The sequence below is a fragment of the Orbicella faveolata genome, unplaced genomic scaffold (genome assembly GCF_042242905.1).
Source record: "Orbicella faveolata isolate gen_17 unplaced genomic scaffold, um_ofav_v1 contig_14, whole genome shotgun sequence".
Taxonomy (NCBI): domain Eukaryota; kingdom Metazoa; phylum Cnidaria; class Anthozoa; order Scleractinia; family Merulinidae; genus Orbicella; species Orbicella faveolata.
This window is the reverse complement of record NW_028301541.1, coordinates 12399392-12418654: the sequence shown is the minus strand read 5'-3', so window position 1 is coordinate 12418654 and position 19263 is coordinate 12399392. Positions and strand designations below refer to the sequence as shown.

General features: G+C 40.1%; 2 protein-coding genes and 1 pseudogene across 3 annotated transcripts in view; 1 reads left to right on the top strand and 2 right to left on the bottom strand.

Annotated features, from left to right (window-relative positions):
- Window positions 1-19263, bottom strand: part of LOC110055154 (dihydropyrimidine dehydrogenase [NADP(+)]-like) — a 234894-nt gene that overhangs the window by 92337 nt on the left and 123294 nt on the right. For both annotated transcript variants that reach the window (XM_089286667.1, XM_089286668.1), the window contains 3 exons: window positions 15541-15597; window positions 13844-13897; window positions 6252-6351 (listed from right to left, as the gene is read on the bottom strand). In XM_089286667.1, the coding sequence (XP_089142793.1) occupies window positions 6252-6351; window positions 13844-13897; window positions 15541-15597 (211 nt within the window). The remainder of the gene's footprint in view (window positions 1-6251; window positions 6352-13843; window positions 13898-15540; window positions 15598-19263) is intronic.
- Window positions 823-3493, bottom strand: LOC149114044 (uncharacterized; annotated as a pseudogene).
- Window positions 5193-5997, top strand: LOC149114043 (uncharacterized). The gene has a single exon (XM_089286671.1). The coding sequence runs from the start codon at window positions 5202-5204 to the stop codon at window positions 5808-5810; it is 609 nt and encodes a 202-aa protein (XP_089142797.1). The 5' UTR covers window positions 5193-5201; the 3' UTR covers window positions 5811-5997.

Here is a 19263-nt window from a genome sequence, read left to right as displayed (position 1 = left end):
TTTTATTAAGGAAAACGATGATTGACAACTAATACCTTCTTTGCCATATTTTGGTGAGCAAAGCTGAACACGAACGCTTCATTCTGAATGTTAGCTTTTGATTTGCTCTTGGCAGACTTTTTAAGTTCACAATCGTACTGATTGGGTTTATTTTGTACTAAAGAAGTCGTACTTCTACTCATTGAGTTCAAATTTGGTGACCTGTCTTCATCCTACTTCCTGATTGGTTGGTAAATACTTATTCAGTACAGTGAAGTCAACTTAATGAGTTAGCAATCTGTGATTGGTTTATCGTATACTTATTAGTTCATTCCAGATTCTTTTTGTGTGTTCCGGAATAGTTTTAGCCTGTGTTCTAAGATTATCATTGTCAGGTATAGATCAGCTTGTCTAAAAGCAGCCGCATTTTGTGCATGTGGATGCACAACAGGTTGTTTCCAAATATCTCAGACCTTGAATACAAGGGGCTGGCCACCAGGCGGCGGATCTTGTCAGTCTCCCAGCTCCAGACGATCTTCACGTCAACGTGGTTTCTCAAGTTTCCCATCGTTTTGCCGAACACCGAGTTGTTCATCAGTTTGTAAAAGTTGGTCTCAAAATTGCTCTTCGCTTCTTTCCTGAACTCCGTGTTCATCCTGATGTAGGGCTCCATCCACCGCTCCTGGTCAAACTCAATTACCCAGTAGACATTTTTCAAATGCATTCCCTGTCTGAGGTAAAACTGCAGATTCTTGAAATGAACGACGTACTTCAGTGCTTTTATCCTCCAGTGTGAGCACCAGTTTCTCGCTTTTCGGGAAGTCCAGCCCCAATCATCCATCATTCTTTTTTGATACTTTGACATCTGCTCCACCCCGATCGCCTTTTTCTCTGGCGCGAGCGGGTAGCTGTTGTGGGATTCGTGGTGCTCCTCCGGGTACTCCAAATCCACCTCTAAGATCCATCCTATCCGAGAGTTTTCTTTCAGCTTCATGATTTGCTCTTCGGTGGGCATCACTCTCTTCCACTTGAAGCCTCCTTTGGGCAGCGGCAGGCTCGTGGCCCAGCCGTACAGATTGTTCGCGTCAAAGTACATGATTAATTTGTTCGGCTTGGTTGGGTCGTAGTCGGTGGCCCGTGGGTTGTTGGCCTTTGCATACCACTTGCTTCCCATGGAGATGCCGCCCCGCATGTCTTTTTCAATGAACAGGTCCAGGTCTGTCAAAAGCTCCAGCTCGACCCTGGTCTTTTTCAGCAGTGCATCCCAGCTCAGACCAGGGGCTGCGTAATAATGAGCTGGGTCTAGCCTCTACTTTCCCATGCAGACTTTTTGGAAGTTTTCAAATACGTCTGCTAGTAGCACGACGTCGGTTTTCACGTACAGATCGTGATAGTCGCCAAGAGTTTTGCATCCAAACTCAGCCCAGTCTTTTTTTGCGTGGGTGTACTCTTCGTCGGTTATCCCTTTCCCGGCCAACTTCGAGGAGAACTCTTCTTTGGGCGGGAGTTCTGTCTCGGTGAACCTTTCAAAGCTGTCCATGTACTCGTACAGGTAAATCCCTTTCTTCAGGAGCAGCTTTCTCTTCTCACTGTCTTCACAATTTTTTGTTATTTTCATGTCTTGTGGTGTGCTGCCATTTACCAGCACGTCTAGGCTGCTCATCATGAAATTCAGGCTGTCTACGAACCTCGGGTTTCCAAGCGAAAAGGAGATGTATTTCTCTGGGTTGTTCGGAATGCAGCTTGTCTCTCCCTGCACCCACGCTGTGGCCTGCATCAGCAGGTGTCCATCGTAGCCCTTCAGGTTGTGGAAGACCACTGGTATCGCCACCGTTTTAGGTTTTATGCGGAGCTTCAGGTTGCAAGCATTGTGGGCAGCCCCCCGATATTTTCCTGTGATGTGGCAGTGGTCTTTCTCAACATCTTTGTAGTTTTTCACTAACAGCGGCTTTTTGCAAAATATGCAGTCTTTGCTATCGTAGCCTTTAGGCTTTCTCTCTCTCAAAGGCCCCACGAACCCCTTCATGACCTGGCAATAGCACCTTTTGTGGCTTTGGCTGTGGTACTTGCCGGAGTTCAGGTTGAACGCATTTATTGAGTCTCTAAACTCTGTCTTTACTAGGCTTTCGTTGCAGTTGTGGCATTCGGTCACGCTTTTGAATTTACGCCAGTCCTCTGGCGTCATAACGATCGGCTTTTTGTCAGCCAGCTTGGCCCTCATCAGCTTTTCATGGTACTGAAGACTTGCCAAAAAGCTGTACACCGCATCTCTCCCACGGTACACATACGGACCATGCATCTGGCCGTTGCTTTTCACGATTATGTATGAAAAACCGCGAAGCTCGTGGACCTCTGTTTTAATCGTTACCTGACCTTTTTTTGAACAGTTGTGGATCTTCCTTATCAACGATTTGAAGTCAGCGTACACCACGAACGGCGCTGTCATCTGCTTGTTGTGGATCTTGAACTTTACCTTGTTTTCACCCACTTTGGGCAGCTCTGTCCTCGTTGGCCTTTTCAGCTGCCCCATGCATTCAGGTTTGTGCCTTTCCAGCAGCTCTGCCGTCGTGTAGCCGTGCATACAGCATTCGCAGAAATGTTTTATGCCGACGTGCTTGCTTTGGCCGTGTAGCAGCATGCTCAACCTTCTCACGAAAGTATGGTGCGATTTTTCTTTGTCCTGTATAAGCATCAAGTTGATTCTCGGGACGCTTCCCTCTTTTTCACTGAGCCTATGCACAATCACGCTGTCTTTTTCCCAGCCAAACACGTTTCTGGCCAGGTGCGGATTTTGCTATTCTAGCTTTTTTATCTCTGATATGGGCGTTGGGAAGTTTATTCCTGTAAAATTCAACCCGTCTTCTGTGGGATATCTTGACGGTCTTGACACGTTCATACCATCTCTTGGTGGAAATAATGCCACACGCAGGGGCCATCTCAAGCACTGGTTGTCTCGGTTTTTAACGTTGATAATCGCTTTTTTGTTTTCTAGCTTTTTGGGTGGCAGTATGTAGCTGCCTCCATGAAATGGTTGGTATTGGGCGACATTGATGAACGCTTCCACAACGGCTTTTACCACCCAGCCTGAGCTTCTTTGAGACCAGGCTTCTATTTCACCTTTGGCTTCATCAATGAATTGGCAAAATATGCTATTTACTGTTGCTGCGTTGTTTCTGTTGAAAACCAAGGGGTCTCTCTGTTTGAAATAATGTTCAATTTCTTGATTTACACAATCTCTTGTTATCGAAAACTTAACATTGAGCCCGAACTGCATTTTGATACTTTTTAGGGTTTTAATTTCATTCTCTATCACTTTTTCGACTCTTTCTCTCGTTTTTTGTGTGAATTTCAGAAGGTCTGCTTTGAATTTATAGGCTTCTGGAACTACCATTTTCCATACATGAAGCCATTCATTGAAGTTGGTTCTTACCAACTGAAAATCAAAATTCCTGCTGGCCCTTATAAGGGGCTGAAGCCTTGTGTTCTCTTCATGTGAGATAGGGCCGTAAAACATCTCTATCACATCAGAAGAAAACCTTGACACGTCATGGTCGCTTTATGCTAAGGCAGCCGGCTTATTCAACTGGGATTTTTTTCTAGAACAACAGTCGCGAGCAGTTAACACACATGAATAATGATAGTTCTGGACTCTAGCAGTTTGTTCTTGTTTTGTTTTTTGAAAATAAGAACGAATCGACTTGATCCAGAACTATCATTATTCATGTGTGTTTCTTGGAAACAGAAATCACCATATTCTATTCCTATCTTGGCAATTGTTTGTGTTCATTTCACTAGCAATGCAGAAATATTCAAAATGATTGTTGACAGGTACAATGAATATCGATTTCAAGTTTTGATTCCAGTTGTTTACGTATCTCATCTCTGTAACAAAAACAAGATTATACATACATCACCAGCCACTATGCCTGTTTGACATGGCTCGTGTTTGACATGATTGGACAGTAAATTTCTCTCGCGAAAAGTAGATCTACACAGTCTCTTGGATGCTAATTTGTCTATCCATCAATCAAATTTTAGAGCATATTTACTCTATCGATGATGCTGACTTGTATACAACACCATTAATGAAGAAATGCTCACTCTGGACGAACTGCATAGAATACAGAAGCCGTAAAAGCAAGAGCTATTAAAGTAAATGGTTGGTTGTCTGATATGGAGATCGAGGAACTGAGAGAAGTGGATAGTAGAGGAGTAGTCTGTGATGAAGGAAGTGGATCTACTCATTTGACCAGTGAATTGGTAACAGAAACAGACAATGAGACTCAATTGGCAAGCAAGGGAAACACGTATAATGAGGCGGATGTAGGTGCAAGTCAGCAAAGCATGAGTAGGGACACAGAAGGACTCACAGATGAGGAAAACGAGATCTACAATAGGATCATGAGAGTTGTAAATGGGGAGGAAAGAGATCGGCTACCAGCACTGCGATAAAGAGGCAAGCGTGAAAGAAATGTTCAAGGACACGGCTGACAATGTGACGGTAGAGGGACAAAAACATCTGGGTGCGGTGATAGGTTCACGGGAATATCTAGAGGAATACGTTAGCGAGAAGGTGACCAACTGGGTCAGCGAGATTACCAAGCTGGCAGAGTTTGCTCTTTCTCAGCCTCAAGCGTGTTATGCTGCTTACACCTTTGGCCTCAAGCACCGATGGACCTATTTTTTGAGAACTTTGCCTGATATTCAAGAATTATTGGAGCCTTTGGAGAATGCCATATCTAAGGTGCTCATCCCTGCAATTACGGAGCATAGGTGCACTCGGCTGGACAGGGACATTCTAGCACTGCCAGTCCGTCTAGGGGGGCTTGGCATGACAAACCCGTATCTTGACGCAAATCTTGAGCAATCCTCCTCCGTCAAAGTTACCATCCCGCTGGTCCAACAGATCATGGCTCAATCCCATCAGATGCCGGATGATTCTTTGGTCAAGCCACTACAACAGGCAATGAGGAGTGAGAGAGCAACGGTGCTCCAAGACAGGGCAGAGTATATCAGAGGGGTAGCCCCACAGAAAGTCCAACGGGCACTTGACCTTGCTGCGGAAAAAGGGTCATCTGTTTGGCTGACGGTACTCCCCCTTCGTGAAATGGGTTTCAATCTAAATAAGAGAGAGTTCTGCGATGCAATCAAACTGCGCTACGATTGGCCGGTTGATATCCCCTGCACCTGTGTATGCAGTGATGCATACAGTGGACCACGCAATGATATGCAAGAGAGGTGGGTTCATTACCCAACGTCACAATGAGCTGAGGGACTTAGAAGCCGAACTCCTGAATATGGTTTGCACCGATGTTGAGATTGAGCCTGTCCTGCAAGACATCTCGGGTGAACAGCTGGGAAGATGTTCTAATCAAGCTCCAGATGCGAGATTGGATATTCATGCGCGCAGGTTCTGGGAGAACCAACGATCAGCATTCTTTGACGTGAGGGTTTGTCACCCTAATGCTGATTCATATAGGGACCTAGAGCTCCAACAGATATACCGCAATCATGAGAACGAGAAGAAGCGCCTTTACGCGAGGAGGGTCTTGGATATCGAACAAGAAACTTTTACACCCCTTATTTTCACGTCAACAGGCGGCATGGGAAACGAGTGCTTGCAATACCATTCCAGACTGGCGCAGCTGATCTCCATCAAGAAAGGAGAACATTATGCTAAAACAATCTCCTGGATAAGAGCAAGGACATCCTTCGCTTTACTAAGATCTGCACTGATCTGCCTAAGAGGTTCAAGAGCTAGAAAGAAAGCCTTTTGTGACTTTAAGAACATTGATATTGACGTTGAAACCCAGGAGGGAGCCATTATGTAAACACTGTTGAAATAGGTTTTAATAGTTTATTTCTTTTATTTACTTTTACCTTGTAATATACCGATATTGACGTTGAAACCCAGGAGGGAGCCATTATGTAAACACTGTTGAAATAGGTTTTAATAGTTTATTTCTTTTACTTACTTTTACCTTGTATATACCAATTTGTATGGAATATGTTAATTAATGTTATGATGATGATAGTAGTATTAGTATTAGTTGTAGTAACCATGATATCATGACTAGATACGGAAACATGTTTTACAGGTTTAACAGACATCAAATTATGTAAATATTATAGCATTTTGTAAAGCTTAGCTCTAGTTTTTGCCACAATAAACACTCCTCTTATTTGTTTTTTATTATTATTATTATTATTATTTGCTGAAACATGCTGGATGCATACAGTTTCCAATCACAGTGTGAGGTTTTAACTCTTACCATCGCTGTCACTAAGTGTAGAGCCAAAAGCTGAAATGACAAAGTTTGCCTTTATCTTAAGTGTCTGGTCCTCATCTTCAATCCATGTGCCATCCTCCAACTAAAAACAAAAAAACTTAACCTCCTATCTAGATTGACCTATAGCAATACTAGCTGTTACACATACCACAGTCAATGGCATTTACATGTACCATTGGTAGAGCATGCTGCAGAACAATTAACACTTGTATTTTAGTATACCATGTTAACCAGCAGTTACACATAACTACATGCAGTGGTTTGACATATTATGGTAAAAAATGTCTAGCAATTCAGTTACAGTGTCAAAGTAAATCATTCTAGAAATGGCATGAAAGAAATGTGTGAAAGACAACAATTTTTCATTTGGAGTCATGAGTTGATGTCAAATGTAAATGGAGCATGTGTTGAATGTCACTTTATGTGATCTTTCTGATGTATAAATAATGGAAATCTAGCAAGGGAAATTTACCTCGGGAAAATGTCGATCACACTCACTAGATACAGTCTACCGTGGTGAAAGAGACATTTGCCAAAATGATAAACCCAGCCCATTTTTATGAAACTCGATTAGGCATAGAAATTTTCGTCGAGCTCTACGACTCTATGGTAGTGTTTTGAATGTTTAAGCTCCATTTCTCTCAGATATGCATACACCGTAGAGGTGTGTGGCGTATAGTTATGGTAGCAAATATTACATCGCTCAGGGATGTTGAGTGTTATTACGGACCACAGTGTTTTAATAATTGTTTTCCATTTACAATTCTGTATTGAGTTTACCCTGACTATGCTCTACTCTCTGAGCTATAGTTTCTTCCATCTATGGTCAACACACTACGCTCTTAAGAGCCAATTCCTGTAAATACCGAAAATGAGATGACAGTCAGATTTCTTCATATTTTGCCCAAATAACCTCTATAGTTAGTTGTTTTCGAAAATACCATTCAAAGGTCCTGAAGCATTTTAGTTTTATCAAAATCAAGGAAAGTCCAAAAATCACCATTTTAGCTGCCTGCCGCCGCTGAAAATGGCCGAAAATTGTGCATTTTCCTTTCCCTCGTACAGGTCAATGCGCTGATATCTATCAATATACTTTGGGTAGCTCATAGTGCATGTCTTGCTGTTTCTAAAGCATGAATTTGATTAGCAAAAGCTCCAAGTGTTACAATATTTTCGGCCGATACAAGCACCTTGATCGAAACTCATGAACGAAAGGGCTAATTTCAGCTAATTTCAATACCATCAAAAGCCCACTGGTACATTGAATTTGAAGTCGAAACTAAAATTTTCTGAAAGTCCATACTCCATATTACGTTGTGTGAGTCTCTTTTGCAGCCTGAAAAAAGTACCCTGTCTAGAGCAATAAAGATGTGGTACATTTTGAGAAATTCGTCATCCGTGAAACCAACATGGAACTCGTAAAGCTACCTTCATCAAGAACAAAAATAAGCGAATGGAAGCCTTTTTCGTCAATAAAGATGCTTGCAATCTGTTTTTTTCCCCTTTTAGATTGACCACATGATTAACTTTGGAAAACATTTGCAATTAAATAAAATATAGACACTGCTTTTGGTACATTGTAATGTTATGCAAATTTATTTCAATCACCGGCACGTGTGTATCGCCCAAAACTGATTTTACTTCCGCCTACTGTATGTTTCTTTTGGAAGGTTACAACTGTAGCACCCATTATTCGTTCAATATTGGCAGTTTTAATTTTTGTGGAAGACTCACAGCCGAACCTGACTTGAAAAAAAAATTTTGAAACGTGAAACTTGAGTAATCAATCGAATACAGTTGCATCCATCATGTTTGGCGTAAATATTCGAGCACATCCATTTCATGTAAACAGGCACACTCTAAAGAATGAAAGATGCAAATGCAGCCATAACACTACTGGAAAAATGACCTGAAAAAATTTTCAGGCTCTGAACGGGATTCGAACCCACAACCTTTGCGTTATCGGTGTAATGCTCTACCAACTGAGCTATCAAAGCCACATGAGAGCGGTCGTGTGTGAGTTCAGCCCTATATGTTCAGTGGACATAATACTCGGCCAATTACCATGTGATTCATATGCTTGAGGCACACTCTACTTTAAAAATAACTGTCTCATTGCAGCATTTCTTGAAATCCTGGTCTGAGACCAGGTAATGATAACAAAGCGTGAGCAGTTGGCGAAACCTCATGATCAACTGTCACAAAGTTGTGGCATAATACGGCAAGATAATTCGACCGTTGTATTTCTTATCCAAGTGCTTGCAATTCTAATATAATGGGTACAATTGCCCCTGTCTTTACCACCAGATTTATAGATGAATCGTTCATTTCCTATCATGTAATATGGCACATACCACTGAATAAAACACATACTGTGACATCATTTTGCTTGGAGTGTTCTAACAGTCATCCGCCAATTGCAAAACATGAGCAGCAAAACAGAAAACCACAAATGTTTCTTAGTGAATCGCACTATGCTGTCCAGATTTCTTTATTACAAAGTTTCTAGACTTTGCTCTCTTGTAAAGTTCCAAGACTTTGCCGTTCTGTTGGACAGTCCGAATAACTGTCATGGTGTTAGTTGAGTACTTGACTTTGTTTGGTGGTTGTAGTTCAGACAACTCGGCAAATGTGGATTGCGCAACAATCGTGAACATATGACATTTTGCAAAGTGAGTGAAGATGGCCATCTAGATCACGAGAGGAGGGGGACGGGGGTGCTCGTGGAAATTTTGAAAGGAACCCTTATGAGGTACCAAGATCCTGTTTTGTGGGTGTGACTTGAAATTTTTTCTCTCCTAAGAGATACCAATTCTTAAATAACACATTATCTCCTGTCATATTTCTTTTCAGATCAGTACCCTAAAAGGCATCCCAAAAGCTCCCGCTGTGGACCTTTTGAGGATAAACACCCTTAAGGCTACTTGAACTTCATTTTTAACCCCTAAAAGGTAGGAAAAGCACCCCTGTCATTTTTAAATGGGAGTCTGCCCGCCTTGCCAGGGACGTGGACAGGGAATCAAAACTGTTCCTTGCTCCCCTCGTGTAGGCAGGGTGTTTTCTTCTACATCTGTGTGAAAAAATGGAAAGTACAGTCGAACCTCCACTATCAGCTACCTCTACAGAAATGGCCACCTCTCTGCAACAGCCACTTTTTTTGTACTGGCGGATGGTCACTCTTATTTTAACCTCTCTAGAATGGCCACCTCTACACAATGGCAACAGCCACTAAAACACGTCCCAACTGCCAAGATAACTTCTCTGAAATGGCCAGTTAATCAACAACTGACGAACCCTGTCTACAAAATCCCATTTTTTATTGGACATGGTCATGAAACTTGATCTATACCGCGCATCATTGGTCTCTATTTCTGTTTGGTTTCTGTCTTATCGATATATTTTGATTGTGTTACGTATTTACATGTTACACTGAGCATTTTTCTTAAGATAAAAATCGTGAATCCCAAGAAAATATCGGTGTCGCACTTCACCCCTACAGATACTGTTCCATAAAAACCACTTTCCTCTGTTCCCAACGTGAATGTTGTAGAAAGTTTCGACTTTATTACCATTAATACAAAACCACACCCTTCCTATTCAACTTTAAAACACAGGTACATTGTTTGTGCTTTTGGTATAGAAATGCACCAGGGAAATGACTGGGATGGAAAAGGAGGCCTAGGGGGCACTAGTCTTAAATGGGTACGTGTTGAGAATAGACTAATTTCGATATATTAAAATTCAGCCTAACACAATAGACCTCAGCACGAGGCTTTGGGGAATAAACCCCACAAACTCTGTAGTTATTCCCCAGAGCCTTGTACTGGGGTCTATTGTTTTAGGCTTAATTTTAATATATCGAAATTGGTCTATTTACATACATATTCACTTTTGTTACTTTCTTTTTTAAAACTACATAGGCTATACAGCCGAACCTCCACTAATGGTCACCTCTGCACAGTGGACTCCTCTCTACAACAGACACATTTTTTCATCCTGGTGGACAGTCCATACATTCGCTCTTACTTTTGCCTCTAAAATGTGTAAAATAAGGCTACAATACATAATGCTAACTATTTTACACCGCCTAATTATAGATGTAGAAGTTCACTTTGTCCATAATTGTGAATTCTCAAGGTAAAATAAAGGAAAATTTTAGCTCCTCTGACTGTCCGATTTTTCTGCTACCAAATTCCTGGCTAAGGAGGTATATATATGGGCGCTTTCTATTCAACCAAAAATTTCTGTATTTGCTGGAACCTTTCCCAGGAAATTGCCCTACTATTCATGCCTGTTTCAAAAATTTCAGAATTTTTGGTCGAATGGAAAGTGCCCATATCATAGTTTATATAGTTTAGCAGAAAGCAACAGGGGTGAATATGTATGTAAACGCACACCACGTATCTAAAATCTGATGCCCTCTAGGCTTCTTATGCTCTTTTTGTATCCCAGCACTATCAACAGTGCATTTCTATTAAAAAAGCACAAACGACAAACATGTATTTTAAAGATAAAGAGGAAAGGTTTGTTGTACAACTTTTGTGAACCCAGCAATACTTTCCATTAATCTACGTAGACATGCCGTGATAGCAGGACCCGCGGCTCTGTGATTCGTAGAGTTCTGTCCTTTTGCAGAATTAAACAACACCCCCTTCCCCCCTACATCTTCCAATTTCGTCCAAAAATGTTTAGTTAGGCTGACAATGCAAACTACCTTACTGGCACGAGCAAACAGTTTGGATTCACTCACCGCCATCTTCACTCACTTGTCATGTGTTTGTCAAGCAATCCACATTTGCCGATTTTTCTGAGCAAGGACCACCAAACAAAAGTCAACTACTTACTCAACTAACACCATGACAGTTATTCGGACTGGCTAACAGAACAGTGAAGTCATGGAATTTTGAAAGGGAGCAAAGTCTGGAAACTTTGTAAGGAAGAAATCTGGAAAGAGTAGTGCGGTTGGCGAAAAAACACTTCTGGTTTTCTGTCTTGCTGCTTTATACACTTTGCAAGTGGCGGATGACTGTTGGAACATTCGAAGCAAAATGATGTCACAGTATGTGTTTTATTCAGAGGTATGTGCCATATTAGGTAATAGGAAACGAACAATTCATCTATAAATCTGGTGGTAAAAAAACAGGGGCAATTGTACCCATTATATTAGAATTGCAAGCACACGGGTAAGAAATGCAACGGTCGAATTATCTTGTCATAATATTTATGCCACAACTCTGCGACAGTTGATCATGAGGTTTTGCCAACTGCTCACGCTTTGTTATCATTACCTGGTCTCAGACCAGGATTTCAAGAAATGCTGTGATGAGATGGTTATTTTTAAAGTATAGTGTGCCTGTTTACATGAAATGGTTGTGCTCGAATATTTACATCCAACAAGTTGGATGCAACTGTAATCAATTGATTGATTACTCAAGTTTCACGTTTCAATTTTTTTTTTTCGGCTGTGGGTCTTCCGCATAAAACTGCCAATATTGAACGAATAATGGGTGCTACAGTTGTAACCTTCCAAAGAAACATACAGTAGGTGGAAGTAAAATCAGTTTTGGGCGATATGCACATGCTGGTGATAGCAATAAATTTGCATAACATTACAATGTACCAAAAGCAGTGTCTTTTTTCATTTAACTGCAAATGCTTGCCAAAGTTAATCATGTGGTCAATCTAAAAGGAAAAACAAAGCAGATTGCAAGCATCTTTATTGACGAAAAAGGCTTCCATTCACTTATTTTTGTTCTTGATGGAGGTAGCTTTCCGAGTTCCATGTTGGTTTCACGAATGACGAATTTCTCAAAATGTACCACACGTTTATTGCTCTGGACAGGGTACTTTTTTCAGGCCACAAAAGAGACTTTCACACAACATGATATGGAGTATGGGCTTTCAGAAAATTTTAGTTTCGACTTCAAATTCAATTTACCAGTGGGCTTTTGATGGTATTGAAATTAGCTGAAATTAGCCCTTTCGCTCATGAGCTTCAATCAAGGTACTTGTATTGGCCGAAAATATTATAACACTAGGAGCTTTTGCTAATCAAATTCATGCTTTAGAAACAGCAAGACATGCACTATGAGCTACCCAAAGTACATTGATAGATATCATCATGTTGATTTGTACAAGCAAAAAGAAAATGTATAATTTTCGGCCATTTTCAGCAGCGGCAGGCAGCTAAAATGGCGATTTTCGGACTATCCTCAATTTCGAAAAACCTAAAGCGCTTCAGGACCTTTCAATGGTATCTTTGAAAACAACTCACTATAGAGGTTATTTGGGCAAAATATGAAGAAATCCAAAGTTTCACGACTGCCATCTCATTCTCAGTATTTACAGGAATCGGCTCTTAAAGCTCTTACACTCCATGTTCCACAATCTAGGCTCTACGCTCTATCTTCAAGAATTTTTTACTACGCTCTACACCAGCTTAGAGACTTAAAAAACGAGTAGATAGATAAAAAATATTGGGTTACAAGTGTGAGTTTCTCGATCATCTGCAATGCTGTAATTTTTGTAATTGAAATTTATTGGCTTTCTTTATTATCTCATGTATTATTTAAGTGTTATTGAACTGTTATTACAGTTTACAGTATTTTAATAATCTTTTCAATGTACAATTCTTTATTGAGTTTACCCTCTGCGCTATAATTATATTCTACCATCTACATTCTACTCTCTATGTTCTACCAACTACTCTCTTCAATCTTCGTTCTACGATCTACCATCTACCATCAACCCTCTAAGCCAGTCTATGCTCTATGTTCTACCAGCTACTCTCAGTTGATATCAAATTTTACGTGCTTAGTACAATGCCGCTTTCAAAATGATATGCAGACGCTACTGTGACGTCATTATGAGGTCACCTGCAATACTAAACCACTGTATTGAGGTCAGACAGAGAGATCATTGCCAGAGAATGGTACAATTTCTGTTTTTTTCGTCAAATATTACAACTGAACAGAGAAAACCTTGTGTCATGGTGAGAATTGCATTGAATGAAAGCGATAGACACTCTTTGAATGCGCTAAAAGTGAAAAAGTGGCGATACACACCACCTTGACAGCTAAATATGGATCAATTTATTAACGGAATAGACCAGGTTTCATCTTTGTTTCAGAATTTTTGTGAGAAAAAACACTTGTCACTTTTTCTTTAGTCACAATTCACTCTGAACCACACAGTTTGGTGGCTATTGTAAAAATAAACTTGTTAGAACTTGGAAATAATAATGGAAATCGCCACAGTTTACACAAATAGACTCCAGACAATGGACGATAAAATAGTTGAGATACTTTTAGAAAATGATGCCTTTTGATATTTGAGCACTTACTCTATTTTATTTGCTTCTAACATTAATTCTTTGACATGCCCTGTCCCCCAATTCAATGTTGTGTATGCGCTGTAGTCTGTGCAGTCTAAGAAATAGAAAAATCAACATTGTATGGAGGGAGGGAGGGGGGAAATGTTTCCAAGACACTCGAAAATCAAATTTCACTGCAAAGTGTCTTAACACTATTGTCGCCCATTGTACATTGTAGTTCTGCACAACAGTGATGACAAACCTGTTCTGTCTTGTAAAATTCCAGTGCAAAAATTGTTCCATCTTTAACATGGACCTAAATGACCAGAAAAAAACCTCTTTAGACATATTTCTTAACACTTTTATCTAAATATTTTATTTTATCACAAGATTCTAATTTTAACTTGTCATAAAACACTAAAAATATTCAAAGCAAACTATACTGTCTAGTATATACATTGCGGTGGCGGCATACTAAATTGCTGGGAACTGAGTAGTTAACCTCTGTGGTTTTTGGGTGGTGAATGAACAGATAACAGAAAGCTCTCTGAGGCAGCAGACATGTTAAATAGTCCGAGTATTTCCAATGGTAAAGTCAAACGTGTTCAAGAACAATAACGCAGTTCTTGTAATGGCACCAATTTATGCATTGGCCTAGCTACTGTCCTGGTTCTGTGTTGAGCTTTGGTTACCTTGGTATAACCATCCGTTCCAGGGTGATTGTCTATGATTTGCATTCGGAGCTTGAGTCTTCCAGGGAGACTGAGCTCCAGTGCAAGGTAGTACATCTCCTTATGTGTCCTCCGTCACCTTAATCCACCTGGGTCTGGCATTTAGCATCAAGAGCTATTCTGTCATCCACGTTGTCTGTATTCATGAAATTAACTCCTGTGCTTTTCACTATCTCTTACAAGGATTGGAGGACTGTAGCCAGTTATGTCAACAGTTTCTTTGTAAAGAATATATGTCAGGAGATATGCAGACAGTGGCATTGTAAAAACTCTTGGTGGCTTTCATCTCTGGCATTTTGGTTGCCAGGTTGGCTCACCATAAGGAACACTTGGCTAACTTGATCTGAAGGGGAAATGAGGTTTGACTTAACACTGTTTTGTAGACAGCAAGTAATCTACACCTTTTTCTGACTTTATCTGCTCAAATCAATTTTCATCTTGAATGTCATTGTCCCAGTTGTAGCCTCTTGTTCACATCTTCTGAAGTACATGCAGTATCTCCCCGACAATAATGGACAGACATACAGATTCTAGCAAGTCAAAAATGTTCTTTTTGAAGGACACTTTCAGCTTTTAGTTGCCTGAATTTCTGAAGAAACTGGAGAAATGGCAACAGTGATCACTCTTCCATGTTTACACTTCACTGTTTCACGTAATCCATATGCCATTGTTATTGGATCTTAGCCACTGTTAATCACGATCTCTGTAGCAGCTGTTTTTCTGTGGGAATCATTTTAATACCTTTTGGGTTATTAGAGATCTGCCTTCTCTTTTGCATATACAGGAAGCTCTGCACAGCACTTAAAGTTGACAGTAGAGCTCCACTCCTTCATCATTGTCATCAATGCTGTCAGTAGAGTTGTCCATATATGTTGACTTATGGGGTGTCGCAGTAGCACCAGTATTGATTTCATCAAGCATTCTCCTGGGAAACAAACTACAACTCCATTCTTTCTGAGGACGGCAAGGCTAAACTCAAATACATCTGGCTCCTGGTCAGGGTCAAGGTCTCTCTATAACAACTTAATGAAGTTGGAAAGATCCTGCCCCTTAATCTTTATCTCAGTGTAAATCTCATTTCTGTGACAAGTGACACCAAAGGGGTTTCCAATGGAAATGTACAAGGATGTTGGAAAGATCTTGCTGTAACTGGCTATTTGTCATTCTACTGGTCCACAGAACAGATGGAAATGTTACCTACTAAAAAATAATAATAAAATATAAATACCTTTTTTGGTGAAAGAAAAGGCAAGAACTCACACTTCTCTTCAACAGCCAACTGCATCTGTATTCAATTAAAAAAAACTTCATGTAATAGCTATATTTATTTATTAGTGGCATGCAATGAATTCCATGTTATTACATTTAAAGCAGGGCTGAAGGAGACAGAGCATGAAACTCACAAGACTGGAGCTATGAAAGGATCTGTGTCAAGATAATGCACATGAACAACTTCGATTGACACTGACCGGTCCACTAGAAGGTTTTTAACTAATAGAAATTGTGAAATGCAGTACCATTTAAAACAAGTTACTCAGGATAATTCAAGATTAACAGATTGTCAAGTGCTTTTGGGCACACATAAATTTTTATAGGATTAAATTAAAGGACAATTCTCTTCAAAATCATATGAGATTTTACTGTCACGCCAGTAAAATATAGTTAATGCAGCATGACATACGTTCTCAATGAGCCGTTCATGGTGGCATCACTTTCTATAGAGCTATTGAACAGTTATATTCCAAAGGTCAGCAAAATGTAAGCTTTATTGTGGCTAAACCTAAAACATTGTAGCTTTGTTACCTTCAGAATGTTATAACGAACGATGGCATTGGTGCAAAGCATTAAAGCATCATTCATGTTTAAGATGTTACACGTGCTAGGGTAAGCTGTTTGGTAGTACAGTCTTTTCTACTGGTTTACCAGCAGATGAACATCTCCATATAAAAGCTTGGACAACTGTTCAGAGTCCATTTTGAGTTCATCTAAGCAACGTAGCTATTACTTATTGAAAATCCATCATTTAATTTTTCCCTCCCTCCCTCCCTTTGGAGACAAGGTCGGTCATGTACTCCTGTATAATAAACAAAGGGTCAGTCCTGTGTAGTGCGGTTAAGAGTACGCAGCGACTTCCCCCAAGCTTGTTGTTTTTTCATCACCTTTGAGCATCGCTTGCTAACCAATACTCTTGTCCGATCCAGCATGTGCTGTCTGTCATTCAGCTCGTAGTGCTGGGGAGATATGTGCAGTTGTTTTGTCACGCTATCGCCGGAAGTCACATGGGCTAACCAAACGCAAGGCAGTGTTCCCCCATTAACGCCATCACAAGTTGTTTGTATTTGATTAATAGCTCTGGTTCAATTGCAAGTCTCCACGGTTAACTTACTTTCACAAGGAACAACAGTATTAAAGGACAAATTTAACCAAAACATTGAAAATATAGGAGAAAGAAACGACCAGAGTGTCAGCTCACGTGCCCAGTGTATCTATTAACTATTTTACTGTTTTCCAAGAGCTGACAAAATTTTCAACATGTGTAGCATAGTAAAAAAAGAGAAAAACTGAAAATGTAACATAAAATGAAGAGAGCCAGGTAGGTTTTGATGTCACAAAAATGTTTACTTTGACCTTGCCTACTAGTATTTTGGCACTGCTAAGTAAAAAACCATTGCCATTTATCGATTCTAGAAACACTATACTATACAGTATTGTGCAAAAGTAACGCAAACAAATTTTGACGAAATTCCTGCTTTTCGGGGCTCTTTGAAGAAATTTCACTTAAAACAATATTTCCATCAAATTTCTCCGCATTTTTGTGACACCTATTGTTTTGATCTGCACAATTTTTTGAATGCTAATTCACTTTGCGTAATGATTCACCGTGAATTTTCGAGTGATAATTCGCTCCTCCCGAAAAGTCGCTGCAATTTTTCGAACGATTAAATGCGCTCCTCCTGAAAATTCGATCTATTGTTTATCAATAGGCCAAGGGCGTTTTCAAAACACAGTTTGCTAAGTGAAATATACAAATGACCTTTCCAATCATTGCATAGGAAAGAAACCATTAATCTGCCGAAATAGCATCACAGCTTGACGAAATGTTAGCTATGAAATTCACCTAGTTATTTCAGAAGGAATACTAAATTGCTGACTTGATCCAAAACCCCAAACCACCACAGTTCCGATAAATAAATGCAATTGTACTTAATCACTATGTTATACACTTACCAACACGCCAGAGCATGTAGAACCACGTAATTTTTCTCACGCCAGGCCCTTGTCTCCATGCCAGTTTGCTGCCATAGCGACCGTTCATGTTTATGTAACTTAAACCTGAAATCATTCACTCATTCACTTTACATTCAATATTTAATGGACCTTGATGGTCAGTCATCATGCCTTAAGTTTCAAATTATACGAGAACTCGAATCAAGCTCCTTCACAAGCTCGAATATTCAGGTTATCGAAGAACAAAGGTTTACTAGTAAGCAGTAGTAGGCCACGCCAGCGTCTCTCGAATCATCAAGAAACTAAAAATTACTGGTTCCATGGTGAATCTACCGCGCTTGGGAAGACCAACAAAGTTGTCTGTGGATGCAAAAGCATTTATAGATCAACAGATGCGAAAAAATGATGAGACTATAAGCCAACAGATTCAGAAGATGCTAGCAAAATGTGGGATTGCTGTGAGTTCGTTCACCATATGGAGATCTTGCCAACAGCAGGGCTGGACTCTGCAGCAGACCGCTTATTGTCAGTTCATCCGAGATCTCACAATATTAGAAGGTCACACATCAGTTCTCTAGTTTTTCTGTGATATATGTAATATTCTCGTTATGCCGCAATATTTGAATTTTCATATTAAATGTTAAAACTCGTAATAAATTTTGGAAACGGATCGTTGGCGCAGTCATCCATATCTGTATATCCCTATAAGTTAGAGTGCCAATGATTTTTATTAAGGCGACGAAAATGGAACGAAATAATTGTGAACTGTTTGAGGACTTAAAGCAGCACCCAGTGACGTCAGTTCAGGGGTTGTTTGAAAGGTGGATAATGTCATCCAGCCTTTGAACAACTTGGGCCAGGGGCCCATTTCTTGAAGGTCTGAGAAGTTTTCACACTTGGCTGGAAAGCCATAGCAAAATCTCAAACCCTATGATTACAGCACTGTTTTATTCGCATATTCTTAATATGAACAGAGGTTCTCTTCATACGAGAAGTTTCAGGCATATACACCTCTCAGTTTTTAGGTACAGATTATCTAAAACTGGCTTTGCAGGCCCAAAAAACTTTCCAGGGTTTTCGAAAAACTTTAATAAACAATTGCGAGGGGACTGGGATGAAGGTAATTTGGGATGGAAATAAACAACACTTGGATTCGCAAACATGCACGTGTGTTCAGATTGAAAAACCCTCACAAATTGTTTGCGACTGTTTACTTAAGCAGCGTAAGTACACAGAACTGGAGATGTTTTTGTTTTGTTTGTGGAATGAACTGAGCTCATTGTCTTCATAATGTGGTTCAGGGTATTCTAATTGTCTGCATATGAAACTGGGCCTGAGCTGAACTTGAGCAAGTGAAGCTGCTTGAAAGCCTTTCCCAAACTTTAGGTGAGTAAGATTTTAGTAACATATTTTTCGTAGATAAAATGTTATCCCCATAATTGGTGATCGATGACTGCAAACCGGCACGTATTTACAAACAACTTATCAGCACATATTTACATATTTATCGCTTGTAAGTTACACGACAGTTTGCTCGTATCAGTCGCTGAAAGAAAATTGCGCTGCTGAACTGCCGTTCAATGCATTGCGAAATTTCGTGTGCTGCCTAGCGAACTATCGTTCGTGCTCACAAATTTTCTTTAGCTTAACGAAACTTCAAAGAAAAATCGCCCTTTGTTCAAGCGAATTATCGCTCAATACGCTGTGAAATTTCACTCGAAGT

What these genes read in the sequence shown, in the direction of transcription:
- LOC149114043 (XM_089286671.1), top strand. Translation starts at nt 5,202, where the DNA reads ATGATATGCAAGAGAGGTGGGTTCATTACCCAACGTCACAATGAGCTG.